The 26,499-nt window shown below is 42.0% G+C and overlaps 1 protein-coding gene across 1 annotated transcript in view; it reads right to left on the reverse strand.

Annotated features, from left to right (window-relative positions):
- Positions 1-1,677: 1,677 nt before the first annotated feature.
- eipr1 (EARP complex and GARP complex interacting protein 1) overlaps positions 1,678-26,499 on the reverse strand; it is a 53,197-nt gene continuing 28,375 nt past the window's right edge. The window contains exons 6-9 of the mRNA XM_065947705.1: positions 25,452-25,588; positions 8,679-8,846; positions 5,272-5,439; positions 1,678-2,161 (exon numbers count right to left, since the gene is read on the reverse strand). Coding sequence (XP_065803777.1) covers positions 1,987-2,161; positions 5,272-5,439; positions 8,679-8,846; positions 25,452-25,588 — 648 coding nt within the window. The 3' untranslated portion in view covers positions 1,678-1,986. The remainder of the gene's footprint in view (positions 2,162-5,271; positions 5,440-8,678; positions 8,847-25,451; positions 25,589-26,499) is intronic.

Here is a 26,499-nt window from a genome sequence, read left to right on the forward strand (position 1 = left end):
TAAACATGTTAGTCCGACTGAATTTATGCTAGGTCGAAAATTTCTGAGTAATACCAAAACATCTAGGTAGGTATGCAGCTGGAGATGGATTAACTCTTAACTGTATACACCTCGATCAGACCCAAACATGCCAAGGTGTTCCCCACACGCTCCACAGTTCCTGCACTGGGATTTGACCTGAAAGTCATACAGCATAAACGCCAGCATAGCAGAAGTCATCTCATATCACCATGAGCTAGAGGGACAGCAGGCACTGCATGTCTGCCAAAAGTAAAGCACAGAATATTTACAAAATGTAAAGTTGTGCATGTTTTCACTGTTGAGCGGGATACAACCAGTTAGCTGCATGCTAACATATAAACAAGGTAAATGGAGGAAGGTCCAGTGATATCTCCATATTGACTATCCATGCATCACACTTTGTGTTATTTTCCCCTGGCAAACCTTTCAGCATTACTTATTAGGTGCATTTCTTTGTTTCACATACTATATATATATAAACTCCACTGCACTGAGACTGACTCATGGTCAGGAATCTGCATTAAAATCAGCTGCTAGACATTCTGCATTAAATACAGAAATCTTTTTCTGCTTTTCCAACCTTTTTGAATATATGTTCTAGCCATTCATATAGAAACATCGAGTGTCATAAACTCTATTAAGATGAGAGAGGCGTGAAAATGTGTGCTGCATGTGTGTGCGTCTGTGTCAAACATCACAAGTTTCCAGATGAGCGAGATCCAGCGATTACCTTTACACCATCTCTATGTATCTCCACCCTGATCCCTCCTCTCAATAATTGACTGCAGCGTAACAAGAGCTCTATCTATCTTTGTGTGTGTGTGTGTGTGTGTGTGTGTGTGTGTGTGTGTGTGTTTGAATGTGTGAGCAGCTTCTCTGATTAGATAGCTGCATACGCTCTGTATTCAGCCACAGCTCTGCCTGCCCCGACTGGCATAGCTAATGAAGTGCCCGCACCCCTCCCTGGGTCTGCATGTGTGTGCGTGTGTGTGTGTGTGTGTGTGTGTGTGTGTGTGTGTGTGTGTTGCATAGAGTCAAGCTGCAATTAAAAGGCCTGTCAATGCTGTCTGCCATAACAGAGACTCTGACTGTCACTATCGACCAGCCTCAACACACACACTGTATGAAGGCAGGTGGGTAGAGGGGGGGAGAGAAAAGAGTGAAAAGCGAGAGAGAGAGAGAGAGAGAGGAAGAAAAGAGGACCTGGACAGAGAGGAGAACAAAGAGCTGAAAGGGTGAATGCAAAGAGTCCACAGTTGGTATTCTTTCATCATTTTGGGGTTAGGGTTAATGTACGGTTCAACCAAAGGCTTCACAGACACATGAATCACAAAGACCTACAAATGCTTCACTTTTTAAAAGTTGAACCATGAGTTTTATACCTGCAATTCAAACCTATTAATTGTGTCAAGCAATGTTTTTACTATCATCTGCTCAGGTTTTATGGCAAGATGACATACTGCTATTGGCTTTACGTTTAAAATGTTTAAGAAAAAGCTAGAGACCGAGGTCTTTCATGACCACCAGGGCTCTTCAGAGGATGATGTTGATCTTCTCCATGTACTGTGTTGTTATGTTGGTACTGCTCTTACATGTATCTATAACTTTCTATATGCAACCTGTCCAACTTCACTTAAGAATCACACCAAGTCAATGTTTATCCAGGAGGTTTTAGTACTTTATTTGAAATATTCAGCTGTTTTTTTGTTTACAGTGATGAGTGGAACAAACTGTATGAACTACAGTATATGTACATCACACACAGGCTGCCTTCACATGCAGTTTGCACAACACACTCGCTGAATATGGAATGTCTTTAAGCAGCTCTAAATGTGTATAGTTGTGTTACGTCTTCATTCACACTCTTATCATCCACACACACACACACACACACACACACACACACACACACACACACACACACACATAAACACACACTCCGATCACCGCTCCCTCCCCACGCTCTCAGAGCAGGATCCGGTATTTGAGGGCTCGGGGGACTCTGTTGATGACGAGACGCCCGTCGTAGCTGAGTGAGGCGAAGAGCCAGGGGTCGGCAGACGACCACTCTGCTGCGTACACACTGTCCTCATGTTCCTCATAGGTGGACACCACACTGTCCTTTAGAGGCTCCTTACTCCTAAGACACACAAAACACAAAACACAAAGAGTTTATGCTAACAGGAAGAGGAATGCATCAAATCCAACACAGAGGATTTGGAGAGACTACATGGGTTAATGTGAAATACTCAAGTTTATTGCAACAGTGTCTTCTTCTTTGGGTTTAACACACAGCCAATGTAAAATAAAGAAAACACATCATCACACAACCTGCATCAAGTGGATGGAACGTCATTATTTATTTTATACACGGTGTAAAAATGAGTCTGAACAGCCGTACTTGAATCTGTAAAAGAAATTGCTTTTGTCTGATTTTTTTAAAGTTGTATTTTGCCGTTATCGGATAGGACAGTTGAGGAGAGACAGGAAACTTTGAGATGAGAGAGTGGGGGATGACATGCAGCAAAGGGTGGAGGCTGGATTTGAACCTAAAACTGCTGCGACGAGGACTCCAGCCACTGTTCACAATGGATTCACAGAGTAGTGTAAACCTGGAATATACAGTAAAGATGTTCTTCTGATTATGGTTCAAAATGTTGCCGTAACAATTACATCATGACACAGAGTTGTAAAAAGTAAGTCAAGTCTGTTCTAAGAAGATTTGAAAATAACTTTCTCGTTTTGTGAATGGAGTTCTGATCAACCATTCCTGATGCAAACCGGACATGAGGAAAATCTGCATGCTGACATGTTTCACGACAGTGTTGAGCAACCTAACCCATCATGTCAGTTCAGTTCGAGCAGAAAACATGTCGTCATTTCCTTTGTGTGAAAACACACTTTTGTAGAGACAATTGTCGAGCCTAGTTAGAGAAATAACGTGGTAACTTTTCAGTAGATTTTTGTGTTTTGGAGCTTTGATGTCTCTTGAGAGTTTACTTCTGTTTGAAGACAATCAAGTCAAGAATTTGTGCATTACATCACCTTTGTGTTTGCGTCAGTGCTGTAGTGTTTCATCTTGTGCAGGCAGGTTATAAACCAACAAGAATCTCACTGCTCCATAGTGTTACCAGAGGTCAACATCTCCTCATGGTACCGATAACAGCAAATTTAGATGAAGAGATTTTGTGGAGTGAGTTATCATATACACTCTTGAACATAGAATTTGAATGTATTGGTTTATCTCTTTAGCACGGTGGACAGGTAGCACACACCATCCTTGGTAATTTCTCATGCACACGATCAGAAACATGCTTTCTCCTACTGATAAATCAACGTGGAAATAAATAAAACTTCTGAAACATGATGGAGCTTTATTGCCCTCCCTGGTTCTATTTTTCTCTAAACCCACCGCTGTAATCAGACCTAAGGGGAAACAGTGACATACATATCTGGATTTATTTTACATGAACTGTTTCCCACAGACGGAAGCTGCTCCCTCGGAGCTGCACACTCAAATTAAACAGCAGCTCTGCTGGTATTGATTCATTGGCCGAGATATGAGTAAGAGGGTCTACTGAGAACACCTAACCAATGCTTCTAAATGATGGCCGTCGCTTCACTTAGCCACGAGGACTGCAGTATTTTTAGCAGACATTATATTGAACAGAAACCCTGCTACAGGAAGTATAATAATCCACTGTTAGTGAAGGTAGTTTTAGCAGCATGAAAGTGAAATAAACTATAGTCATTACTATTATTAAAAGCCACATTCACCTTACAAGTCCAGATGCACATATTATATCAAGATGTTAGAAGCATAAATGAGGCCTGAATGGCTTGTAATGAGTCATAGCTACCAATGCAGCAACCGAAATGGTGCCCCTACAAAACCATGTTGTAACACAGTTGTCTATCACAGACGACGTTCCAATGTCAGAAATAAGATCATGAGAGTTTTCCTGGAGCTGAACCCTTCACTGTTTGGAGTAGGATGGTGGTAAAACGGAGAACCAGCTGTCTTAAAGTAATCTTCATTTTCGTCTGAACTGTTCCATCATAGCAAATATTTTTGAATATTGTCGAAATTCTTGGCTAATGACCATCAGTCACCAATATGTAAAGCCTGCCAAGCACCGCAGCAGCAAGCCAGGTGGATAATTAACTTGAAGGGGATTCCAGAGAGGCAAAAACCACTGCACACACTCGAGGACAGGTGTGTCCAAAAGCTGCTTCGGTTGCTGCTCCTTGTTTTCTTTTTTTCTTGAAGATACTTCCAGGAAGTAGAGTGGGAAGTACAATCAAATGAGATTCAGTTGCTTTGTAAATAGTAGCCCTTCCAGGTACCCAATCATCTAAAATATTTCAATGAACTGTTCAAAAATAACCGTATGAATTCAGCAAATAGCTCAACCACCCGGAGGAGGTTTGTGTACGGCGTCCAGGTTCTGTGGAGAGGACACGCACTGAGCACACGAGAGGGGTCAATCAGTGCAGTGTAAGGGTTAAAACTAACGCTGAGAGCTGGTGATTAGGAAGAAGAGTTGATAATTGTGGATGAGAGTCGGTCATTGAGCGTAAGTGCTGGTAGTTATGGTTGAGAGGGGGGAATGGGACCATAATGGACGTAGAAAGAGTGGATTTGAAAATGACTGAATGGTTACGATTACAGATGACATCTCTTCAGTTCTAAGAAATCAAATCCTTACGCTCCGGAGAGAAAACACCTGAAGTGTTTTGACTGTAATATTCTTCATGTTTTATATTTCCCACTTGATTATTCTGGGTGTCAAAACAATGTGAGAGAGTTTTTTATCTTCAGATGACTTCAAACAGGAAGCACATCGTGGTAAAGCATTTCATGGTTTGTTTTATTAGGCTTCTCTTTGCTTTAACACAGGACTGTGATTTGGACAGCTGAAGAGAGACAGGAAATGTGGGGAGAGAGAGAGAGAGAGAGAGAGGAGGACGACATGCAGCAAACAGCGTCAGGATCGGGAGTCGAACTTGCTACCAGTGCGACAAGGTATGAGGTATCAATGGTTGAATTTGTCATGTCATGACTATTTCACCACCTGAACACATGCATACAAACAGAAAACTCTTCCTCTTGATGTAGTGGCTTTACAGTACCAAGACTAAGGACCACTCCTTTACCTGAGGGATTTTTCTGGTGTCCGCAAAGAAATGAGGAATTACTTTTTATTGTTTTTATAACCAGAAGTATTTTCAGTTCTATGTTGCTCTTACTTGTCGTCCTGATGGTTGTCCTCCCCCTCGCTGAGCTCCTCATCATCCACCAAGTGTCCGAACGGCTCGGAGGAGATGGACACCATATTGGAGAGGATGAGGCGGCTGTCGCTGCTGGCTGTCAACACCAGCTGGTCATGGCTGTGGTTGTAGCGGACGCTCCACACCCTGGGACGAGAAAAGACGAAGAAACACACAATCCCAGAGAGGCGTTAAGTAACAGAGGAGAAATAAAGAGGACGTGAAGTCAGGTTCATTCAGTACTCAAAGAGTGAGCAGACTGAATGATGGATAAAATCTTAAAGGGGCATCACAATAAAATGTATGCTGATGATTAAATTCAGACATTTTCGCTCTTACTTTAGATGGATCAAACACAGCAGGGACAGCAACAGCTATTTCATCTAGTTTTGTGTTTGACTTAAAAAAAAGAAACACACACAGGAGAACATTATTTCAGCTGTTTTCTGTGATCAAATAAATAATTTATGGAAGCAAGCAGCAGGAAAGCAACAGTTAAATGTTCATATCCTCCAAAGATGGTGAAACTATCTGTTAACATAACAACAACTATACAGGTGTTGGTGGCAGCTCGGAGAGTCTGCCTTAGAGCTTTGGAGAGACTCAGATACTGAACGAGAAATGTCTTTATTCAGGGTTTTATATCGAGGTCGTTGTTGTTTTGCAGAAGAGGAGACTTCTGTCGATACCTCCCATTTAATCATCCGAGAACAATAAACAATGAAGGACCTAAAATCAAGCTAAGCTTATGTCAGCTGCAACCCTATGCATGCTGTCTGCCAAAGAGTGATGGAGAATTGAACCTGAAGCTGCTGTTCATTATAAGAAGAAGAAGAAATCAAAAAGATGTGGAGGAGATTTTTGTGATTGATAACCTTGAGAATGATTAACACTTAGGGGGAAAACCCAACCTTGAAAAGAAACAGAGCATACAAAAATAATCATCAGATATTTTTGCCCTCCTCTGCAGTCTTCATCTAACTTCCAACGTGCCCTAAAAAAGTTACATTGGTGGCAAAACACAAGCAGTAAATGTACGGACATTACTATATGATGCACGCTCATATGTATGGAGACTATATGTGCAGCCTGACCATATGTTACAACATACACAGTCCTGCAGAGATATTCTCATTCTTTATCTTCTGTCCACACACTTGCAAGTCATGCAGAAAAATGCAGCGTTGTCACAGTGTGATTCACAGCTAAATATTCCTATCAGTGTGTTTGTTCTGATGCCAAAAATGTGGATTTTGTACCTCCTAGTCTATATTTGGGCTCAATTTTAATTGAGTTGGTGATAATTGCCAAACACATTATGATCCGGGTTTTATAAAGTGCTCAGTTTCACTTCAATTCTTCCTCATCATTCCTTCTTCCCGCCATTTCTCTCCCTCTCTGTCTTTTTCTACTCGTCCACACTCGTCTTCCTCTCTTCCTCCTTTTCATCCTCTTCCTCTATGTCTCTCTCTCTCTTTCTTTCTCTGTGAGCCCGGGGCACAGCTCAGAGTGCGGTCCCGGTTCTCTCACAGGGAGGGATTGAGGGATAACCGAGGCTGTTGACAGGAAATCAGCCTCGGCCACGCTGTTCCCCGCGCTCCCCCTAATCCGCTTCCCTTCTAAAAAATAGTCCCTAATACCCCCAGCAGCCCCGAGGCCATATCCTGGCTGCGCTCTGAAAAACGAGTGCACACAACAAAGCACAGACACACACACTTTGGGAAACACCCACACATAATATGCGTCACAATAAAGATAAAGGACAAATACACACAGACATATGCCTATGCATTATAGAAATGCTTGAAAACACACATTTCTGTAGCCTCACAGAGATAAAAAAAGAACCTATGCACATTCCTCCACACACACACACACACACACACACACACACACACTTATCACCCATCTGAAAAGATCCCATCTGCAGCAATCTCCAGTTATGGATATGTTTGCCAAGCCTATCTTTCTTTTGGAGATAACACACGCTCAACTGTATGTGTGTGTTTGTGTGTGTGTGTGTGTGTGTGTGTGTGTGTGTGTGTGTCTGTGTGGTTACATGCACAAAGGCATATGTGCATGCATATAATGTGTATGTGCATGCCTTTATCAGATGAGGTTTGCTGCAGCAGTTATAGCCTAGTTTGGCTTGCAGACACACTGATCATCTATTCAGCTCACACAGGAGAGTGACACACACACACACACACACACACACACACACACACACACACACACACACACACACACACACACACACACACACACACACACACACACACACACACACACACACACACACACACACACACACACACACACACACACACACACACACACACACTCACACACTCTCCAGCAGTACACTGTGTTCAGCTCTCAGCATCGCCTGAAGCTCTCGCAGAAGACAACCCAGAGCAGGACTTGGATGCAAACTACCCACAGTGATTGAACCCTTACTGACAAAAGGAGTAGCTGTGTTTTTTAATTAGTAATTAGAGTATACCTGCAGTTTATTGCACCAGCAGTAGTTAGGGCATTTCATTAGTTAGAAGATAAAGCCATTAATAAAAAGCAGAAACCAATCAGCAGTGCAGCAAAGGAGTTATCATGGTGTTTATCATTATTGTTGGTGAGTTTTCCTGAATGTGCCTCAATCACACTCTCATGCTGAATTAGAGGTTTCGTTCCCATCAGGCAAATACAGTGTGATTATATTAGACGCAGGAAATACCTCTCACACATTCAAGTTGTAAAATTTAATGAGATGATAAATTACTTTTTCCTTTTTTTTTTGTTGTTGGTTATATTTCTTGTCAATTCCAATCAAGTAATAAAATTAAAGATAAAATGTTATACCCTCGGCACAAGTTCACGGAGAAGAGAATTCAGCGGCTCCAAGATGACGCCACTAGCCAGGGGCGCTGCTTGTCAACAGGCAAGGCAGGGAACTGCTTGGGGCCCCAGACCAGTAAGGGGGGCTCCAGAGGGCTGACAAACTTGGGACCAAAGCAGCAACCCAAAATGTGCAAATTTTGCAATGACAGTAGGAAACCTCCCTGAGGGGGCCCCATATGACCGCATCCACTCTTGTTGCCCTGCTGAGCGCTGGTTGGAGGGCCCCTGACATAACTTTTGCTTAGGGCTCCAAAAAACCCTAGAATCGCCACTGCAGCTAGCACAATATGTCAGCGCCTGTCATGGGAGTATTTTCACTTAACTTTTGTAGCCAGTCGTTTTAGAGCCGTGTAGGGACACGTGCATGGCAGGGATTTGCCACCACTGCATCTTAAATACAGGTCCCTGTGGGTTCAAGGGCTGGACCCGCTCCACAAGCCGCCCCACCTATCTTAACCACTCTAAAGTCTTCCCTCTGATCAACCCACCAGTGCGAGTGCTCCTCCAGGGTCTTGACGGGCTCCTGGACGTTGCGGACATCCCAGAACTTGACCTTGCAGTCGTCTCCACAGCTGGCCAGGTAGTACTGTCGGTTGGGGTTGAAGTCTAGGTCACGCACCAGCTGGCCATGGGCGTTCTCAATACTGTAGATCTGACTGGAGAGGAGACAGAAAGAGAGAGAGAGGGGCGATAAGGAGGACGGCAGGAGGCGTTGAGGGAAAGGCAAACGAGAGGAGAGGCAGAGAGAACAGAAATAGGATGGAGGGATATGAATGAGAGGAGCAGCAGAATGGAGAGAAATGATAAGAGCGAGGAATAGGAGAGAGAGAGAGAGAGAGAGAGAGAGAGAGAGAGAGAGAGAGAGAGAGAGAGAGAGAGAGAGAGAGACAGAGAGAGAGAGAGAGAGTGGGATATGACAGAACAACAAAAGCAGATATGAGACAGAGAGAGTGATTCACAGAGTCCACACAAGCTCGCAAACATTCCCAGGCTAAATCAAAGCCTCCTCTGTGTCTTTGTCTGTCAGCGAAGGCCAGGCTCAATAAAGAAGCCGACACCGGTGGTGGTAAATTATAAAGGCAATCCTCATAACAGCACAGCCTTGAGTATCTGCCACAGCGAAGTTAACAGAATGACGGGAGAAGAGAGACGCTCTGTGCATTGTGTCGCTTTCCATCTTTCCAGCCACCTACACATCCTTTTACTCCCTTCATATTCTCCTCGCCTCAGCTTATGTTAGAGCTTGTGTTCACTTAAAAAGTAAAAAAAATACCATTGTGATGTTTTTTATTGGCTAAAGATTAGACAACCCCTCAATAAAGTACCTGTTTGTAAAGGATGCCCAATCCAAATATCCGCACTCACCGTCTCTACCAATTTGAGGCGTGTTAAAGTTACGTTTTTGTTGGCGGCCCCATTTTTTTCTCAATGGCCGCACCCATTTTTAATACAAAACCAATACAGTTCAGTGTTTTCAGTATTTTCATGGCTCTGCGTGCTGAGCGTATAAACACTTTGCCTGAGCTGTTTATTCATCACCATGTAGAACTTGTCTATATCACTTCTCCTTCACTGACCAATCAAGAAGGGGCGGGGCTTCTGATAAAAACTTTTTCAACACAACAATGGAGGAGGAGAAACAAATATGTATCGTCTTTTTTTTCGAGGGCACAATTTCTGCGTTGAAAGCTGCTGAATTTGCCATCATATGATTCCTTTACATGTTACAATGTTTTCTTAGTCTTTGTATTAAAGCAACTCTTAAGCATACAGTTGGTAATCATGTTTCCATGTGTACAGGTATGGTGTTGCTATAGTTCTGCATATGTTTTGTATCATGGTGTCTTTGAAGCCTCCTGATGTTGTTTTCTGTATGAAAGAAGAAAGCAGGAAAATCAACTGGGGGTCAAAGAATGGGAGCCCATTTGAATAAACCCGTAATTAATTGGATCTACCGCTTTGTTCCCCCCATAAATGCAACACGAGACTTAGTATAAAATCAGCACTTGTTTTTCTTCAGCATTGTTTCTTCTCCGGGGCTAGTCTAGCACTGCTCGGCTTGGCACAGCTTTGTTCAGCGGAGTGGAAAGCTTCAGTGTTCTGGCCCAGCTGGAAGCCAACCGCAGCTAGCCCGGCTAGATCGTCACCCCGCTGATCACGTTAGGCAATTAACATGCTAATTAAAAATCTCATTAAAATAGGGGAGGAATAAAAGAATGACCTGGGGCAGACCGCTGGGCTTCAATTAGGTCAAGACAACTCAGGGACTGTGTGTGACTCTGTGTGTGTATTTGAACGTGCCGGCACTGACACTGGACCATGAAGTCACAGCTTGAAGGAAAATAACAAGTTGAGCTTCCACTGATCTACATATTAGTCGTCTAGCATACGTACATGCTGTAGATGACTAATTGTGTGCAAACAAGAGAATATCAAAACACACAGTTCCAGTTATTAGCAGATATATGCATAAACTTTAAACCCGGTCAGAAAAAATATGAAAAAAAGACATACAGACCTAACAATCCCTGTTTTTAAGGGTGACAGTCGACTGAACTCTTATCCCTTTAAATGCTACTGTGAGGTTCAGGAGCTATGCAGAGCGATATATTCTGAGGACAATGGTGATAAGGAGATACGGCCGGGTTCAGACTACAGGAGTATAAAAGTCCTCATCAATGTTTGCATCACACAATTAAGAAGACATGTCTCTTCTCCCTTACAACAAAAACAGTGAATCACTCGCTCACAATATTACTGTTAAGAAACTCATACCTGACAAACAGAACACTGAAGCTGCTGTGGTAATGCTCTGCAGTGAGAAATATAAAGTCAGAAGGCTGAACACACCCGAGTGAGAAAATACTTTGTGAAAAGTACTCAACACACTTTGTCTTTTCTGCAACAGAACTAAAGGTGAAATTGTATTTTTCTTTTCCTGTCGTTAGTGGGATGTTGGCTAAGGTTAGCTTCATGGCTTAAATGTTTACCATTCCTTGGAGACACTGTCAGAGTGTCAGTTGCTGCGTTACCTTCTCGCTTTCCGAGTTGCTGCTGTGATCTCGGATGTGAAGTGCGGACTCTGCCCAGAAATTATTCGGCCATACTGACAGGAACAAGGTAATATGGGCAATACAAAACATTTATGGGGTCAGGATTGAGTTTTCTTTCTTAAGAATTTAGTTTGGCAAAAAGTGCAGCTCAGATTTTGGTGCAGGGTAAATACCTAGAGAAGATATTAAAAACAGCCAACAAAAAAGCAATAACACAAAAATGGCTACAGTCCAAAGCTCCAACAAAGACTGACTGGATAGATCAAATATGTGCATGATAAGTCATATAAATGAATTAAAGTCAAGTTTGTAAAACTATTATTAAGATTTTATTAATGTATGCCTGTATGTATACCATCTTATGAAGCAGGTCTGTTGATGGTTAAACTACAGTATGGCTTGCCAAGAGAAAATCTTGCACACTGCTCCTGCAGTCCAATAAAATGATCTCAAGTAGGCAAAGCTCCACCCACTGCGTATGCCCAGGTGTGGGGCTTATGTCCAATTGGAAGTGTCTCTCAATCATCAACGGTAACATGTGCAGAATCACCCTCAAAGAAAAACACCACAAGGCTGGTTAAATGATGTGTCTAAGCTGTAATGCAGCCACTTGCCACTAGGCAGGGCTGCAGCTCTGTCTAGTTGGCCTGCTCTCCTCGCTCGACTGCCTGAGCGTGCACCCGTACAGTGGACGGATGGCATCTTGGAGCATGCGCAGTGTGTCAGTTTTTCTCATCTAGAAATTGGAGAAAAGTTGGCTGTGTCCGGTTAAACTGACATACAACCGCTAGACCGGAGCAATGAATAAAAATAAATAAAAAAATAAAACAATGTGTATGACATTTAGCAGAGGCATGTGGATGTTGTCCTGAAATGATGACCAAATGTAATGGCGCTTGCACTGCATTAGCCACACTAAGTAATTTGGAATTGTTTCCACGCAGACGCTGTGATCCTATATGGTCTGAAAAGATAACACAGCTGATCACGACAATGACTGAATAAGATAAATAGTTTTCTCACTTTTAAACTAGTTGACTAGTCTTAAGTATGAAAAGAGGACTTTCTCATGTAATCTGAGGGCAATGGGAGACTGTGTAAAATCAATGGTGTTTGTTATCTTAAGAGGTGATAACTGAACCCCCATATAAGAACTGATGTGGATTTACATCAGTATAGCACTGAGATGTAGAGATGACCAATTGTTTGTTCTTCCTACTTTAAATCTTTTAGACTTTGAATCCATCAAAATGTTTGATATGCCTCATGCCTGTTTGCTGAGATGACTCTGCCAATTATTCATAACGTCATGTCCTCGATATCTATCCCTACACTGTGGGACAATAACTTGTGCTTTATAATATCAGGGAATAAATGGGTTATGATTTTAAAGAGGTTAGTTCATTATAAAGATGAAGACATATAGTTCATCTCAATATTTCAAACAAGCATCAACCAGTAAAGTTGATATCTGACTCCAGTTGAAACTTTCAGTGAACTTTAATTTCACTGAAGAATATCAGTTTTAATGTGTAATTTTAGTCTGAAGCACATGGTTTATATACAGTGCCCCCCCCCTCCCCTCCCCTCCTCCTCTGTGTGACTCTGAGGTAAAAGGCGTGACCCCAGGCTGAAGGTTTGCTGGTGTTCAACCCGGCTCGCCGTGGAATGGGACGCACCCGCCGCGTGAAAAAGGAAATGGAGCAGGAAATTGGGTTAGTTTTGCTCTTTCCCTCACTGGTGTCTCTGAGCAATCCCCTCCAAGTACGCACACACACGGACACGCGCACACACACACACACACACACGCACACACACACGCACACACACACGCACACACACACGCACACACACACACACACACACACACACACACACACACACACACACACACACACACACACACACTCCCTCGGCTCAGGCTAATAGCCGAGAGAGACCTGGGACTTTTTGTACGTGTGCGGGTGTGTGTTTGTGTTTGTATGAGTGCGGAGGATTAGAGTTGTGGCTGGTCTAAGCCACCAAACACACTCAATCTCAAGTCATACAGCCAGGGTGTGTGTGTGTGTGTGTGTGTGTGTGTGTGTGTGTGTGTGTGTGTGTGTGTGTGTGTGTGTGTGTGTGTGTGTGTGTGTGTGATGGGGGTTTGATGAGGGGACAGGGGAGCTATTACACACACTGTTAGGCGCTCACAGATAAAAACATAAAACTGGGAAAACACACACACACGCTCAAATACTTTTGTGTGTGTGTGTAAATAAAAAAAAGATATAACGTAAGTGTGTGAGGAAGGAGCTACAAAGGTAGACAGACAAACGCACACACACACACACTGCTAACACACACACATTCTCACACACACATTTTGTCTCACACACATTCATTCTCACACACATTAATTCTCACACACACACACACACACACACACACACACTGCAAACACACACACATTTAGTCTCACACACATTCATTCTCACACACACCCTCCTGACTGAGTCTGTGTGATAAATCTCTGCTGAGGGGATCGACTGGAACACAGACGCTCACAATTACACACACACACACACACACACACACACACACACACACACACACACACACACACACACACACACACACACACACACACACACACACACACACACACACACACACACACACACACACACACACACACACACACTAACACAAGCGCACACACATGTCTCTGTTTCTATGACAACTGCTGTGGGGTGGGAGGGGGAGGAAAGAAAAATCGAAATAGGAGCGCAATCATTTCATCGCTGATCAAAATTAAAGCCTGGCTTTGAGATGGAGCTGGAAGAGAGAGACAGATGGGAGAGAGAAAGAGGGAGACGGAGAGGCAGGTGAAGGGAGGGGGGGGGGAGAACAGAGGGGGAGAGTCTGCCCATGCATAAAAGTAAGAGATCATTACATCAAGCTGCCTGAATGATGGGGGGAATGTGCATGGTTAGCATGAGGTGCCCTCAAAAGTCAAACCCCCCCAAAAACTTTAATATCAGCTTAGAAAGTTAAACTGAAGTTGCATTTTTCGCACTAAAGTCTATAGTTAAAATGATTTAATAAAAATTGTTCCGTACAATACATCCCCAGTGATGCATCCTGCAGTGAGCGACCACAGCTGCAAAATAATTAGCTGCAAAAACTTCACACAATCATGACGGCTACTAATGAGAGTCCAGAGTCAGAGTCCAGACGGAAAAGCTTCTCTCAGTTTTGGCAAACAGAGACGATACGCAACAGTGAATTCATGTACAACCATTGTTCAGGGCATCAAGATTTAAAGAGGACATATTATCCCCCTTCTCCACCTTTCCAAACAGTCCCCTGTGGTCTAAATGAAACATCTGTGCTGTGTTTTGGTCAAAATATAACATGAATCAAGCAGCAGAGGAGGTTTGTGACCCTGTATAAACCAGCTCTCTCAGAACGCTCCGTTTTGGTGTGTGTGTCTCTTTAAATGCAATGAACCCCCCCTGAGTTTTCCCGGTAGTCATCAGCCCTTCGTTAGTCAGAATAAAAATGGCAGACCTGCGCAAAAGTTTTGTTCTAGGCTGGGGGTGGAGTCATCAGGGGAGGGGAGGGGATTTTTCTTTACCAGAATCCCACTGTGACTTGACATCACAAGGAGAGCTAATTTGAAACAGAGCATTTTTCTCTGTGTTATAAGACTTATACAGACCACAAACAAAGGACTGGATGGATTTATTTCACAATTTGTGGGTCAGTAGACACTCAGGTTACCAATATATATGTTCAAAAACACTAAAAGTGGATTTTTCCGAATATGTCCCCTAAAATAAAGTTAGAAATTTACGGTTAAATAATAAAAAAAAGAGATTTTTGCGGGGAGATATTTGAGCATGCAAGGCTGAGATGTGATAAACATCTTGACACAGAAACAAACACACTTGCAAAAAATGCAATATACTGCATTAAACATTCAACGATTTTAACGAGAGCCTGCGTCATTTTTTTTTTTTTTTTATATATCTTAGACTGGATGAAGGACCAGCAAGTAATTTGTTTAAGCCAACAAAATATTGTGTATCAAGCCACCAACTTAAGACCACTTTTATAGTGTTCTTGTTTTAATACGAGACAAACAGAAATATAAAAAAAGGTAGGATAGGGAAAGTTTATTTAATCTTTTTTTCTCAATGTGTATGAAATCAGAAGCCACTATTTCAAAATGACACCACAGTTTTGGAGTGGGATGTCTGCCACCATCATTACATTTAAGTGAAGTCGTGTGACATTAAAGATGAGCGGTGAAGGGCCAATTTCATAAATCTGAAGGTATCTTTGTTCATTTTTATTCCTTTATTTCAAGGTCTGCATAAGGTCATGAATACACTGTTTATGAGAGTTACAGTATGGTGACTAGCTGGCGTCTGGGGGAGCTGGGGACACATGAAAAGGTTACAGATGATCGATTTGACAGAAGCCGGGTTCAAAAGGTCACCCTCAAATCAACAGCGCCGTACGGAAACCCACTCTTTCAAATACAGCTGACATCTTTTGCATAATGGCAGTATGAGAATGTGAAATACGACACTCCTAATGGGCAACACTCTTTGCATAATGGTGATATATTTGAATATGTGAATAAAATATGATGGAAAAAGCTTTTGAATAATGGTTTACCTGTGATACCCTATCATTATGGTTGGCTGAAGTGCGACTTAAGGTATTGAAAAGGTGGGAGGAAATTGCTTCTGATCAGTGGGAAAGGAAATGTGTGTGTGTTTTGGTGTGCGTGTATGCATTTCGATGTGTGACCAGTTTTGATGGTGTCCAAATACTTTTCTTTGTATCAACAGACGGTCAGCTCTTAACCTGTGAACGTGCAAATAGATCAACAATCAATCATTTCAGTCTTTATCATGGTATCTCCTTCTTTCTTTCCATAGCTGCCTTGAGTGCTCTCTCCCTCTTCCACCAGCTAAGTCGTCCACACACACACACACACACACACACACACACACACAAGCCTGAATTCACACCACAGGGGAGGTGTAGAGAGTCCACGCGTCACTGCAGCACTGCACTGCTCTTCAGTATGCACCCTGCAGTGCATGGTATGGCCGCAGGCCTGACAGCTATTACACAGCTCAGTGTGTGTGTGTGTGTGTGTGTGTGTGTGTGTGTGTGTGTTAGTAATGCCCCTCACTGTGGACTGTCAGTCCAAGAGGGAATTCAGAGGAGATGCAGTGTAAGAACATCTCCAGTGACAGGCCTTCCTCACACACACACACACACACACACACACACACACACACACACACACACACACACACACACACACACACACACACACACACACACACACACACACACACACACACACACACACACACACACACACACACACACACACACACACACACACACACACACACAGAGCTGTATAGTATGCCCAGTGGCGAGTTCTTCATGCCTGTTAGCTAGCCTAATGTTATTCAAAAGCTCAAAGCACCCCAGTGTGCTGGGAATGACACACAGCCGGTTCTCCACAAACTAACACAACGCTGTTTTTCTTCAGAATTTCTCGACAAAGTCAATGAAAGTTTTTCATGGAGATGCACATTTAATACACATTGATGGATCCATGCTCGCTTTACTGTCTACAATATGTTCGATTTGATATTCTGTGTTTTTCCGAATACAATGCAGCAATTCAAATATGAACCAAACCCAAATGTTTCTGGTTTTTCAAGGTTCTCTATCCTCTGACATGCAACTTGTTGAGTCTGTTATATCTCAGGTAAAAAGGGGTAGAGGACACAGACACATACACACAAGAAAGATGCTCTTTGTAAATAAGGGCTCTGGTCAATCATTTTGGGTCCACTAAGGCAGATTAAATTACTTTATTTGTACCCATAGATATTGAGTGAGTTAGCCCCCTTTAACCCACAGTCATCAGTACAAGTCATGATATGATAAAGTGAGGACAGTGCTTAATCTTCAAAGGGTAACCCTGAGTAAAAAGCAGGATAAAATTAAACCATCAGTGAAAACACGATATATCCTGAGTCCTTAAGACAGCTGGTTGCTTTTCCTGTTTTGCAATTTCTTTGGGATTTTTTAATTTTTTTTGGCATTTTCTGCCTTTATTGGAGAGACAGGACAGTGGATAGAGTTGGAACTCAGGGAGAGACCCTTTGACACATGCACTGCAACTCTGACTGTATCTGGACTTCAAGCTCTATGTGAGAAAACTGAGTTCAGAATCAAACGATCATTAATACAACTGCGAAATGATATTATTCAAGCATGCAGCGATATCTCTGCTGCAGAATCTCCTGGTCATGTCAGTGCTGAGACATTGCAATAAGTGTGTTTTATTGTCCAAGAGTCAAACTTTTTATTATGAATGCGTCTGTATGCATTCAATCAATTTATTCACAGCTAATTCACAATTAATTGTTTGTGCTGATTGGAAGCTCTGAGGTCAAATCACTTTAACCACATTGACTGCCTTCATATTAAATCTCCTTTTTTTTATAGTGTAATATATTCATGTTGGTTATAGACAGCAATAACCCATCCATTCCATTAGCTTTATTGCTTATCCTGAGAGAGTCGCTGGTTTCAAGCCGATCCAAGCTGACATTGGGCGAGAGGCCAGCCCACCCTGGAAACTGTTAATCACAGAGCTGACGTAAAGAAACAACCAACCACTCAAGCTCACACTTAAACTCCAGTTTGACGATGTAGAACTGATCATTTACCGTATTTAACCTAATCTTGGGGGTCTTCTGACTGCAGAAGGAGGCTGAAGTACCTGCAGAAACACTCACCCACTTGTTGACAAAACTATGGTTTGAACCATTTGTCAAAGTCAAAGTCAAAGTCATCTTTATCGTAAATTTTTCCATACTTACTGGGCATTCAGAAAAATCGAAAAAAAAACAAACATTTATCTCCAAATTACGGTGCAAGCTAAAAGTATAAAAAGGTTTTTAAAATATATTCAAAAATACTAACAAAAAAACAAGCAGCTTTGACTCACTGACTGTATACAAAGATGGACGATATATCTTTACCTCCTCTGGTTGAACAAAAGTGAAGCAAAATTACGGTGACATCTAACGCTGGTATCTGACGTCTTTTTAGAGCTATCTGAGAAATATTGTACGGTGGCCAGTAGGGGTCATGCAGGGCAACTGATGATACAAACATTTACAAAAACACGCTGCATATTCAGAAACGCTGCACATTCAAAAGCAAATGCAAACTCCCAAAACAAAATCAACGGCTGAAACGTGCTGCAAAAGAAACAAATGCGTTGCAAGTACAGAAACAAAACTCTAGTCAAAAACATACATAGTCGAAAACAACAGCAAATACAGAAACGCTGCAAGTTCAGTAGTAAAGTCACGTAGTAATGGCTGACGAAGCCATGGTATTGACATTTCTGTCCTTTCCACTAACCAAAACACACATTTAACTCACCGATAAAACTTCAAACATCCCCCAAGGGGGGTTCAGTCCACATCAGAACAGATTCTTGTTTCTGTATGAAGCAGACACTCACGGTTTTGGAAAGTTCAACGACTTTTGTGTTAGAGTTAGTTACGTGTCCTCTTACTGTTCCATTTTTATTTGATAATACAATGCACACAGCGCTGCAGGAGTCTCATTGGCAAACAGAGCTGTCAATCATGATGTTATACCCCTTTTCTAGAGCATCAAATAACTAATAAAAACAAAAGCCAGCATTATAAGATCCAACCTAAATGACAGGTGGGTTTTTTAATTTTATAGTTCGACCGATGTCCCATATGTGAACATGGAGGCAGAGCTTACAGCCTATACTGCAGCCAGCCAGTAGGGGGAGCTCCAAATGTTTTTCTTCACTTTTTGGGAGCTGTCACGTCGTCCATCTTTTTATACAGTCTGTGGTTTAAACCCACAGACTCCGCTATGACCCAACAGTTCTTTCCACTGTTCCCCTGTGTCGCCACATTCATTATTAATCTTTTTTTTTTTCACATGCTGTTCATGAAGTTAACTCCTCAAAATGCTGCAAAGCACTTTCTGCCGACATATGGCACAAGTGCAATATGTCCTTTGAAAAATGCATTAATGAAAAACAAAAACCTTGCCTTAAAAAGAATCACAACAGCAGCTCTGCAGGACAGGGATTCAGCTGTGAATAATGTAACAGCAAAGGTACAATATGATACAAAAAACACGTGCTGAAAAGAAGTGGGAAATGTGTAAGAATCTTCTATTAAAACACCACTTTCTGTCCCCAATATTGGAGCAGAGTATTCTATAATTTACATAATACTGCATATTACATAAGTACAAAGTAGAACAGGATCCATATATGTTTCATAAGCGCTGTTATCTTTGTGTTTTAAGCACTGTGTGTCTGAGAGACGGGGTGCTGTAGATACCGAGCTCCTCTCCAGGGTGTTAGATAACTAACTGAGGACGCTGGATCTGCTGTCCCTCCCTGTCCTTATTTCAGAGGAGAGGAGAGGAGAGGAGAGAGGAGAGAGGAGAGAGGAGAGAGGAGAGAGGAGAGGGGAGAGGAGAGGAGAGGAGAGGAGAGGAGAGGAGAGAGGAGAGGAGAGGAGAGGAGAGGAGAGAGGAGAGGGGAGAGGAGAGAGGAGAGGAGAGGGGAGAGGAGAGGAGAGGAGAGGAGAGGAGAGGAGAGGAGGGGAGGGGAGGGGAGAGGAGAGGAGAGGAGAGGAGAGGAGAGGAGAGGAGAGGAGAGGAGAGGAGAGGAGAGGAGAGGAGAGGAATAATAGAAAAGACGCAAAGAGAGAAGAGAGGCATGTGTACTTTTATGTGTGTATGTGTGTCTTTGTTTGTGTGTGTGTGGGTGTGAGGGGACACCTCAGAGGTCGTCTGAGGAGGCAGCGGAGCGTGCTGAGAGGCTGCCATCACACAGCTGCCACGCCAACTGGACACACACACAAACTCCAGCGCACACACACGGGCAGGCTGTATCTATGTTGAGGCATGAGCACACACAAACACACACATGCACACACACACACACACACACACACACATTCGCAAAAGCAGAAAGGTACACACAGCAAACAGCAAACACAGGCGGGCACACACGGCCACTTGTCACATGCGAGTCACTTACTCAAACAGAAACACACAAACGTGACTCACTGCTCATTCACACTTGCAACCTTTCCACTCGCAACCACTTCACACTTGCACTGGGATGGCACGCATGAACACACACACACACACACACACACACACACACACACACACACAAGAATACACACCATGCCCTCTGTGGTGTGTGTTCTGATCTAAAACCTTGGACTGAAGGAGTGAAGAGGCTTCAGAGACTCATTCATCTGATAGCTTCAATGGAGGTTTTACACTTTTTGATTTATTTTTCAAGTAATCCGAAATAAGAAAAGAAAGAAAGAAATCCTTATTTTACAGAAAATAATATTTTCTGTTAGTTTTCTGTTTTTATAATTATTGTTTGCAAAACTCTGTATTAGATATCTGCAAGGGTAACTGTTTTGCCAACAATTATATATATATATATATATATATATATATATATATATATTATATTATATTTATATAAAGTTTAATTAAAGTTTAATGTCTACTACAGCAAAGCCACAAAGATTTATGTCTAAACAAACAATCTAACATTTTTTTGCAATTTATTGGTTGTCACTGTTTCAAAACCAACGGCAACGGCATGTTCTTGTTTTTAATTAGCAAAACTCGCAGGCAAACTCCTGCACACTGTCTGAATGTTGAAAGGTTCAGTACCAACAGTTCTCTCTCTCTTTCTCTCGCAGAAGCTTTAGGTTAAAAATATGACAGGAGGTGAAGCGGAAACCTGCGTGTTGAACATTGAAGACGATGCAGAAGTGAAAACTCCTGCAGTTCGCCGGGTGTCCACTAGAGGCTGGCTGCAGAAGCACCGGAAGTCACATACACACCCATTCAAAAAAGGCAGTTTTTACAGTACAACAGAAATGAACATGTTTACAGCCTGGTGCAAAAATAAAATAGGTCTGATTAGCTCATGTCTCGATCGACAAACACTGTGCGGGGGGTGAAAGTTTTGATAACTCATCTGTTTTGCTTTTATGAAGGATAAGAGTTATTCACAACAAGGCATGTAGCTGACATGATTGACAGACGGACAAGGTGTAACGGTTTGTCAGGAGGCTTAAAACACGCCTCAGCTCTCAGCCTGTCGTTAGATTGACTGAAAGTTAGACTGAGACAGGATTTCAAGAACAGCGACTGCCATCGATGGGACTCCAAAGCCCCCTGTAGGAACAGATGGCTGACGTCACTATGGCTTCATCCATTAATGTTTACAGTCTATGATGAAGATCTGTAGTTGTATCCAAAAATGTGACAAGAACTCAGCCTTCACAGAAAAAAATATTAAAACCCACATAACTTTATTTAAAAAAAATGTTTGTGTTGATCTAAATATTCCAAAGGCACGAGCTCAATTTTGGGAAAATGTGTTTCAAATAACGCACATGTCTATCTTTCAGTCTGCAGTGATGTCAGAGCTGAGACTGTGGTCTGTGCAGCCGCCCCCTCCTTCCCTTTGTGCCGACGGCTAAATCAGCACTGTTGCATCTTTCAAAATAGCACAGCGGGAGGACATCGGCCAAAACGGAGCGTGCAGGAACTCTGTAATTTGTTCTGGGGCTGACGAGGAGTGATATCAGTGATTCAGCTATCTTATCGGAGCCTGTGATACACATCTTAGTATAAACTCTGTCTCCCCTTCAACCAGCACCCCTCTCAATCTCTTCAGCACGTTCTTGTTATCACGGCGATGGATAGCGAGGTGATTAGTATTCCTCTGCATGTACACACGAGCTGACCTCACTCATCCCACAAACACAACACACACGCACACACACACACACACACACACACACACACACACACACACACACACACACAGATTAGGGTTGTAAAGTGGGAAGATGATAATCTGCAGTTACAAGGTTAATGTGTGGTAGTACACATGCTCCATGTCAAGCAGGAATGTTTGCTGCCTCACACCTCATCATGAGCTGAGGAGAAGCTGATGTTCATGAAGAAGAAGAGGACGGCAGACAAAACATGTCAGAAATAGTCAAGAGGAAATCCCCTCTGCTGGTCTGATCATTTCAGAGAACATTATGCAGGACAGATGTTCCTGGATGCAGATTTTCATTCTTTCTAGCCAGATTCACGTCTCAGAATTTGGATCGCACAATGTGCACTTGCAGGTACTACAGAAACTGTTCATGGATTAACCTCCTTCAGATAATGTTGGCACATTGACACAATAGGGATGTACGTGATAAGTCAACTAAACAATCAAACATCGTCACCCCTGCTAGTTGGCAACACAATTACTTTCAGTTAATCTATTTATTGATATCTTAATGAAGGTGCCAGTGCTGGATAAATGTTGTGTCTAAGCTGTAATGCAGCTTCCCGCCACTAGCTGGAGCTGGAACTCTTCTGCCCTGATGTAAACCAGCCCAGTGGATTGATGGCATCTGGTAGGAGCAGCACAGGTAAACAGAAGCACTAGTTCAGAGCAGCGTAACAACCACATTCAGCACAGGTATGAGGACGTTAACCTGCTAGTGGTGCTAGCCAAGCTAACGCAAGCCAGACTCCACAATCAATTTTCCTGCAGAGAAAGAGTTTGTGTGCACCTTTCAGACTTTTCAAACATTTCAGTGTCATTTAAAATAGCAGTCAATTTTGTAATTGAAGAATGTGATGAGTTTTTTAGTCGACAGAAAATGAGTCCCTATGAAGTTTTCATTCTTAGTGGTTCAGCTCTGGGGCATCAAGGTTTGGGTTTGTGCGCCCCTGGAATTGAAATGATTTGTTTCTAGACGAGATGTTTCTTGGAATAATTAAGTGTTACAGATGTAGAAGTCGTAGGGAATGAAACTACTCCAGTCTGATAAGTATTGTAGTTAACATGTTGTCCTTTATTGTACCTATGAGGAATATTTCTACTGGGACCACGGTAGACTTTTATCCACCACTGCTTAATCTTGTTGAACAAGAAAGTGTAGTTAAAAAATCAGAATGCCAAAGTTAAATCTGTCTGTTTTCAAAATGTGAAAGGTTCTTAATGTTTGGGGCGCTGATGGCCTCCCAGAGGACGGTCCAGGTTCAAGTCTGACCTGTGGCTCCTATCCAGAATATCATTCCCCACTCTCTCTCCTAATTTCCTACCTTATCTACTGTCCTATCAAATAAAGGCACACAAAAATGGATAAATAAATATGCCTGAAGTTGGTTAAACAGTGTTGCGTAGAATAATGCAAATACACGTTTTTCTAAATTGACAATAAACGCTTTCAGCATTTACAAAGAAAATAGGCACAAGTTCCAGAAAAACAAAAGTCCCAGCAGTTGTCTTAGCATTCATTTACATGATTCAGTTACGATATTTTTGAATGGATAACTCAATATGTGAATAACACACATAAAACAGACGTCGCTCACTGGAGTTTAGGGGCTTTTCCTAAACCTGAAAGACTGATGAGGATCGAGTGAGCTCCGTCAAAACGCTCCTGTAATGTTTTCATTCAGTGTGATGTCTTGCATTAAAAACACATTTCTGTGCACTGCACTAGAGTGTCTTGTAATGACATGTAAACACACGCTGAAATGGTTAATCTGTGAGAGTTTAACAAACATGAGTCTGACTGTAAACAGCCTGTTAGAAACATCAGACTGGTTTTTAAGTCAGGTGTATGAGCATTAATGCTGAGTGGCAAAGCTTACAGAAACAAATTCTCATCTTTTTTCTTTTTTAATATTTCAGCCTCCATGCAATCAAAGCACTCTTTCTTTTTCCTGGCACTGGCTTATTGGCAGCCACAGAATTATTTGGTCTCCAGATTTCAGAAAAATGATCAATACAGTCTCCCTGAAACAACGGCCATTAAACCTTCAGCACTGTCTACCAGATGACAATTATTATATACTGATGCTTTTTGTGATGTCGTTTGATTTTCTTAAAATGCCTTGGCTTTATAATCTGCACAATCAAGTTCAAGATTATATCAATTCAAAAACTAAATGAACGATGCAAATATTGGAATTTCATTGACATTTAAAAAAATGCAAAAATCTGACATATTTTTTCATCTAAGACACTTTTGAATGCAGGAACCTCAACAAATGTATCTTAACATTAGTTATTTGGACATGGGCAAAGGCACGTTCTACAACTTTGCTCCATGCTTTGCTTTAATACATCAGATTCTGGCCAAGTCTTGCCATGTTCTCGTAATGTCTCGTTCGGAGCAGCAGGAAACTATGTCCGGGGATTACGCCAACAACTATGTATCTCGAGTTTAAAAAAAACGTTTCCGAGGTTTGGTATGGACATCCAACATCCGAACATTAGATGTATGTATTTAAATATGGATCAGCAGACTCTCCTTTAATGAACATGATGAAAAGCTGTTTTTTTTGTTTCATCTGCCAGAAAAAAACAGTGGAATTGTTTACTTCAATTTCTTTATCTCCCTAAAATCTATGTAAGATTTCCAATTTAGGCTCCAACTAGTTTGGTTTATGTTCATTTTTTGATCAGTTCAGGCAGGAACATGCAAAAAAAATAATCTCCAACAGCCTTTTTTTTTCCTCATTTCACATCACACATATGTCATATAATGTAAGGACTTCATTCAGTACAAAATGTACAAAAAAAAAAAACTACCTGGAAGAAATGTTTCTAAGTCTGTTGATGAAGAAAATAATGAATGTTTTGTCAGCTCTGGTTTTAAGTTTAGATGTGTAGAAACAGGACTTTGCAAACAGCCAGCAACAACCTGTTGTGAAGTTTGTTGGTGCAAGTTATCAGCCGTCTAAAGACTTCATATAACATAACACAAAGACTTCATCAACAAAAGTACAACATGATGACGCAAACGATGATAGCTTTCCAGTGCAATTACAATAGCTGCACTCAGTCTCATGTTTTTTCTTCTTCTTTTAGATTCACTTAAACAGCGTTATTAAAAAAAACTCTATTTTCAGGGACTACCTACGAGAGAGCAGTTTCTTTTGTGCCAAAGCATTCATCAGAAGTTGTTTAAATAAAATACAAAAAATATGTATCTGCAGAATGAAATGTGAGATTGCTTTTCCACAGCAGCCCCAGGAAGCAGAGCTCACCTCATGGTGCGGAGGTCCCATCCTCGTATGGCCGTGTCGTTGGCTGTGGCAAGCTGGCTGCAGTTGTGATGTGGGCTCCACTTCCCCGAGGTGAACTTCAGCTGGCCTTTGCCCTCCAGGGTGGCCGTGCTGGAGACCTGCAGAGGACAGAACCACCTACATTAGCATCTCTGCACAGGGACATGATTTTCATCTAAATATCTGTGACGGGTTCAGGCAGCGCAGTGCATTCAATCAGCATAATGAGGCATTATTAGAAGTCATTTTCTCTGCAGGACACACTCCAGACTACAATGGTTCAGACGGATTCTGAGTTCGTATGTTGAACCTTACTGGCACACCAACTGCATGCAGATTTACAGCATGCTGAAGCATGTACAGTCCTTCTGACATATCTACGTTTGCAATCGACTGGTTAGATTCAGTCAGTTTAAAGACATTTAAAAATGCACTAATCATTATGTTTTTATTGAGGATAGCTCAAGTTGCTGTGTCAGTGTGGAGGGGGGGGGTTTACTCCTTGAGACAAATTGAGAGAGAACTGTTCTCAATCAGTAAATCAATCAATCAGTCACTATTTGCATAGCGCCAATTTCTCCCTTGTTTTCCTCGCGTTCCTGTTGTCCACACTTCCTTGCCGCTGAGGTGGAGGTCAGAGCAGTCATGGAGAGTTTTTTTATGTTTTGCCCCAACTAGTCAGCATCAGGTGATTTACCAATCAAACCCCATTTAGAATCGACACCTCGACTACAGCAGTCACTGCTATAGGAAATATTGACGCTGAAGGTTTTTCCTCTTAATTCCTTGGAGAACTAAAACGTTGTGAAACTGCAATCAAGTGAAGTTTGTTTTTTTACAGACATAAAAACAAAGGCATAAGAAGAGAACTCTTAAATGGTAAATGAGTTTCTTTTCTAGTCTTCTGACTACTCAAAGTGCTTTTACACCACAGGTCACACCGACACATTCACACACTGATGGTAGAGGCTGCTGTATAAAGAGACCATCAGAAGTAACTAATCCCATTCATACACATTCATACGATGAA

Source organism: Labrus bergylta, chromosome 18 (genome assembly GCF_963930695.1).
Source record: "Labrus bergylta chromosome 18, fLabBer1.1, whole genome shotgun sequence".
NCBI classification, from domain to species: Eukaryota; Metazoa; Chordata; class Actinopteri; order Labriformes; family Labridae; genus Labrus; species Labrus bergylta.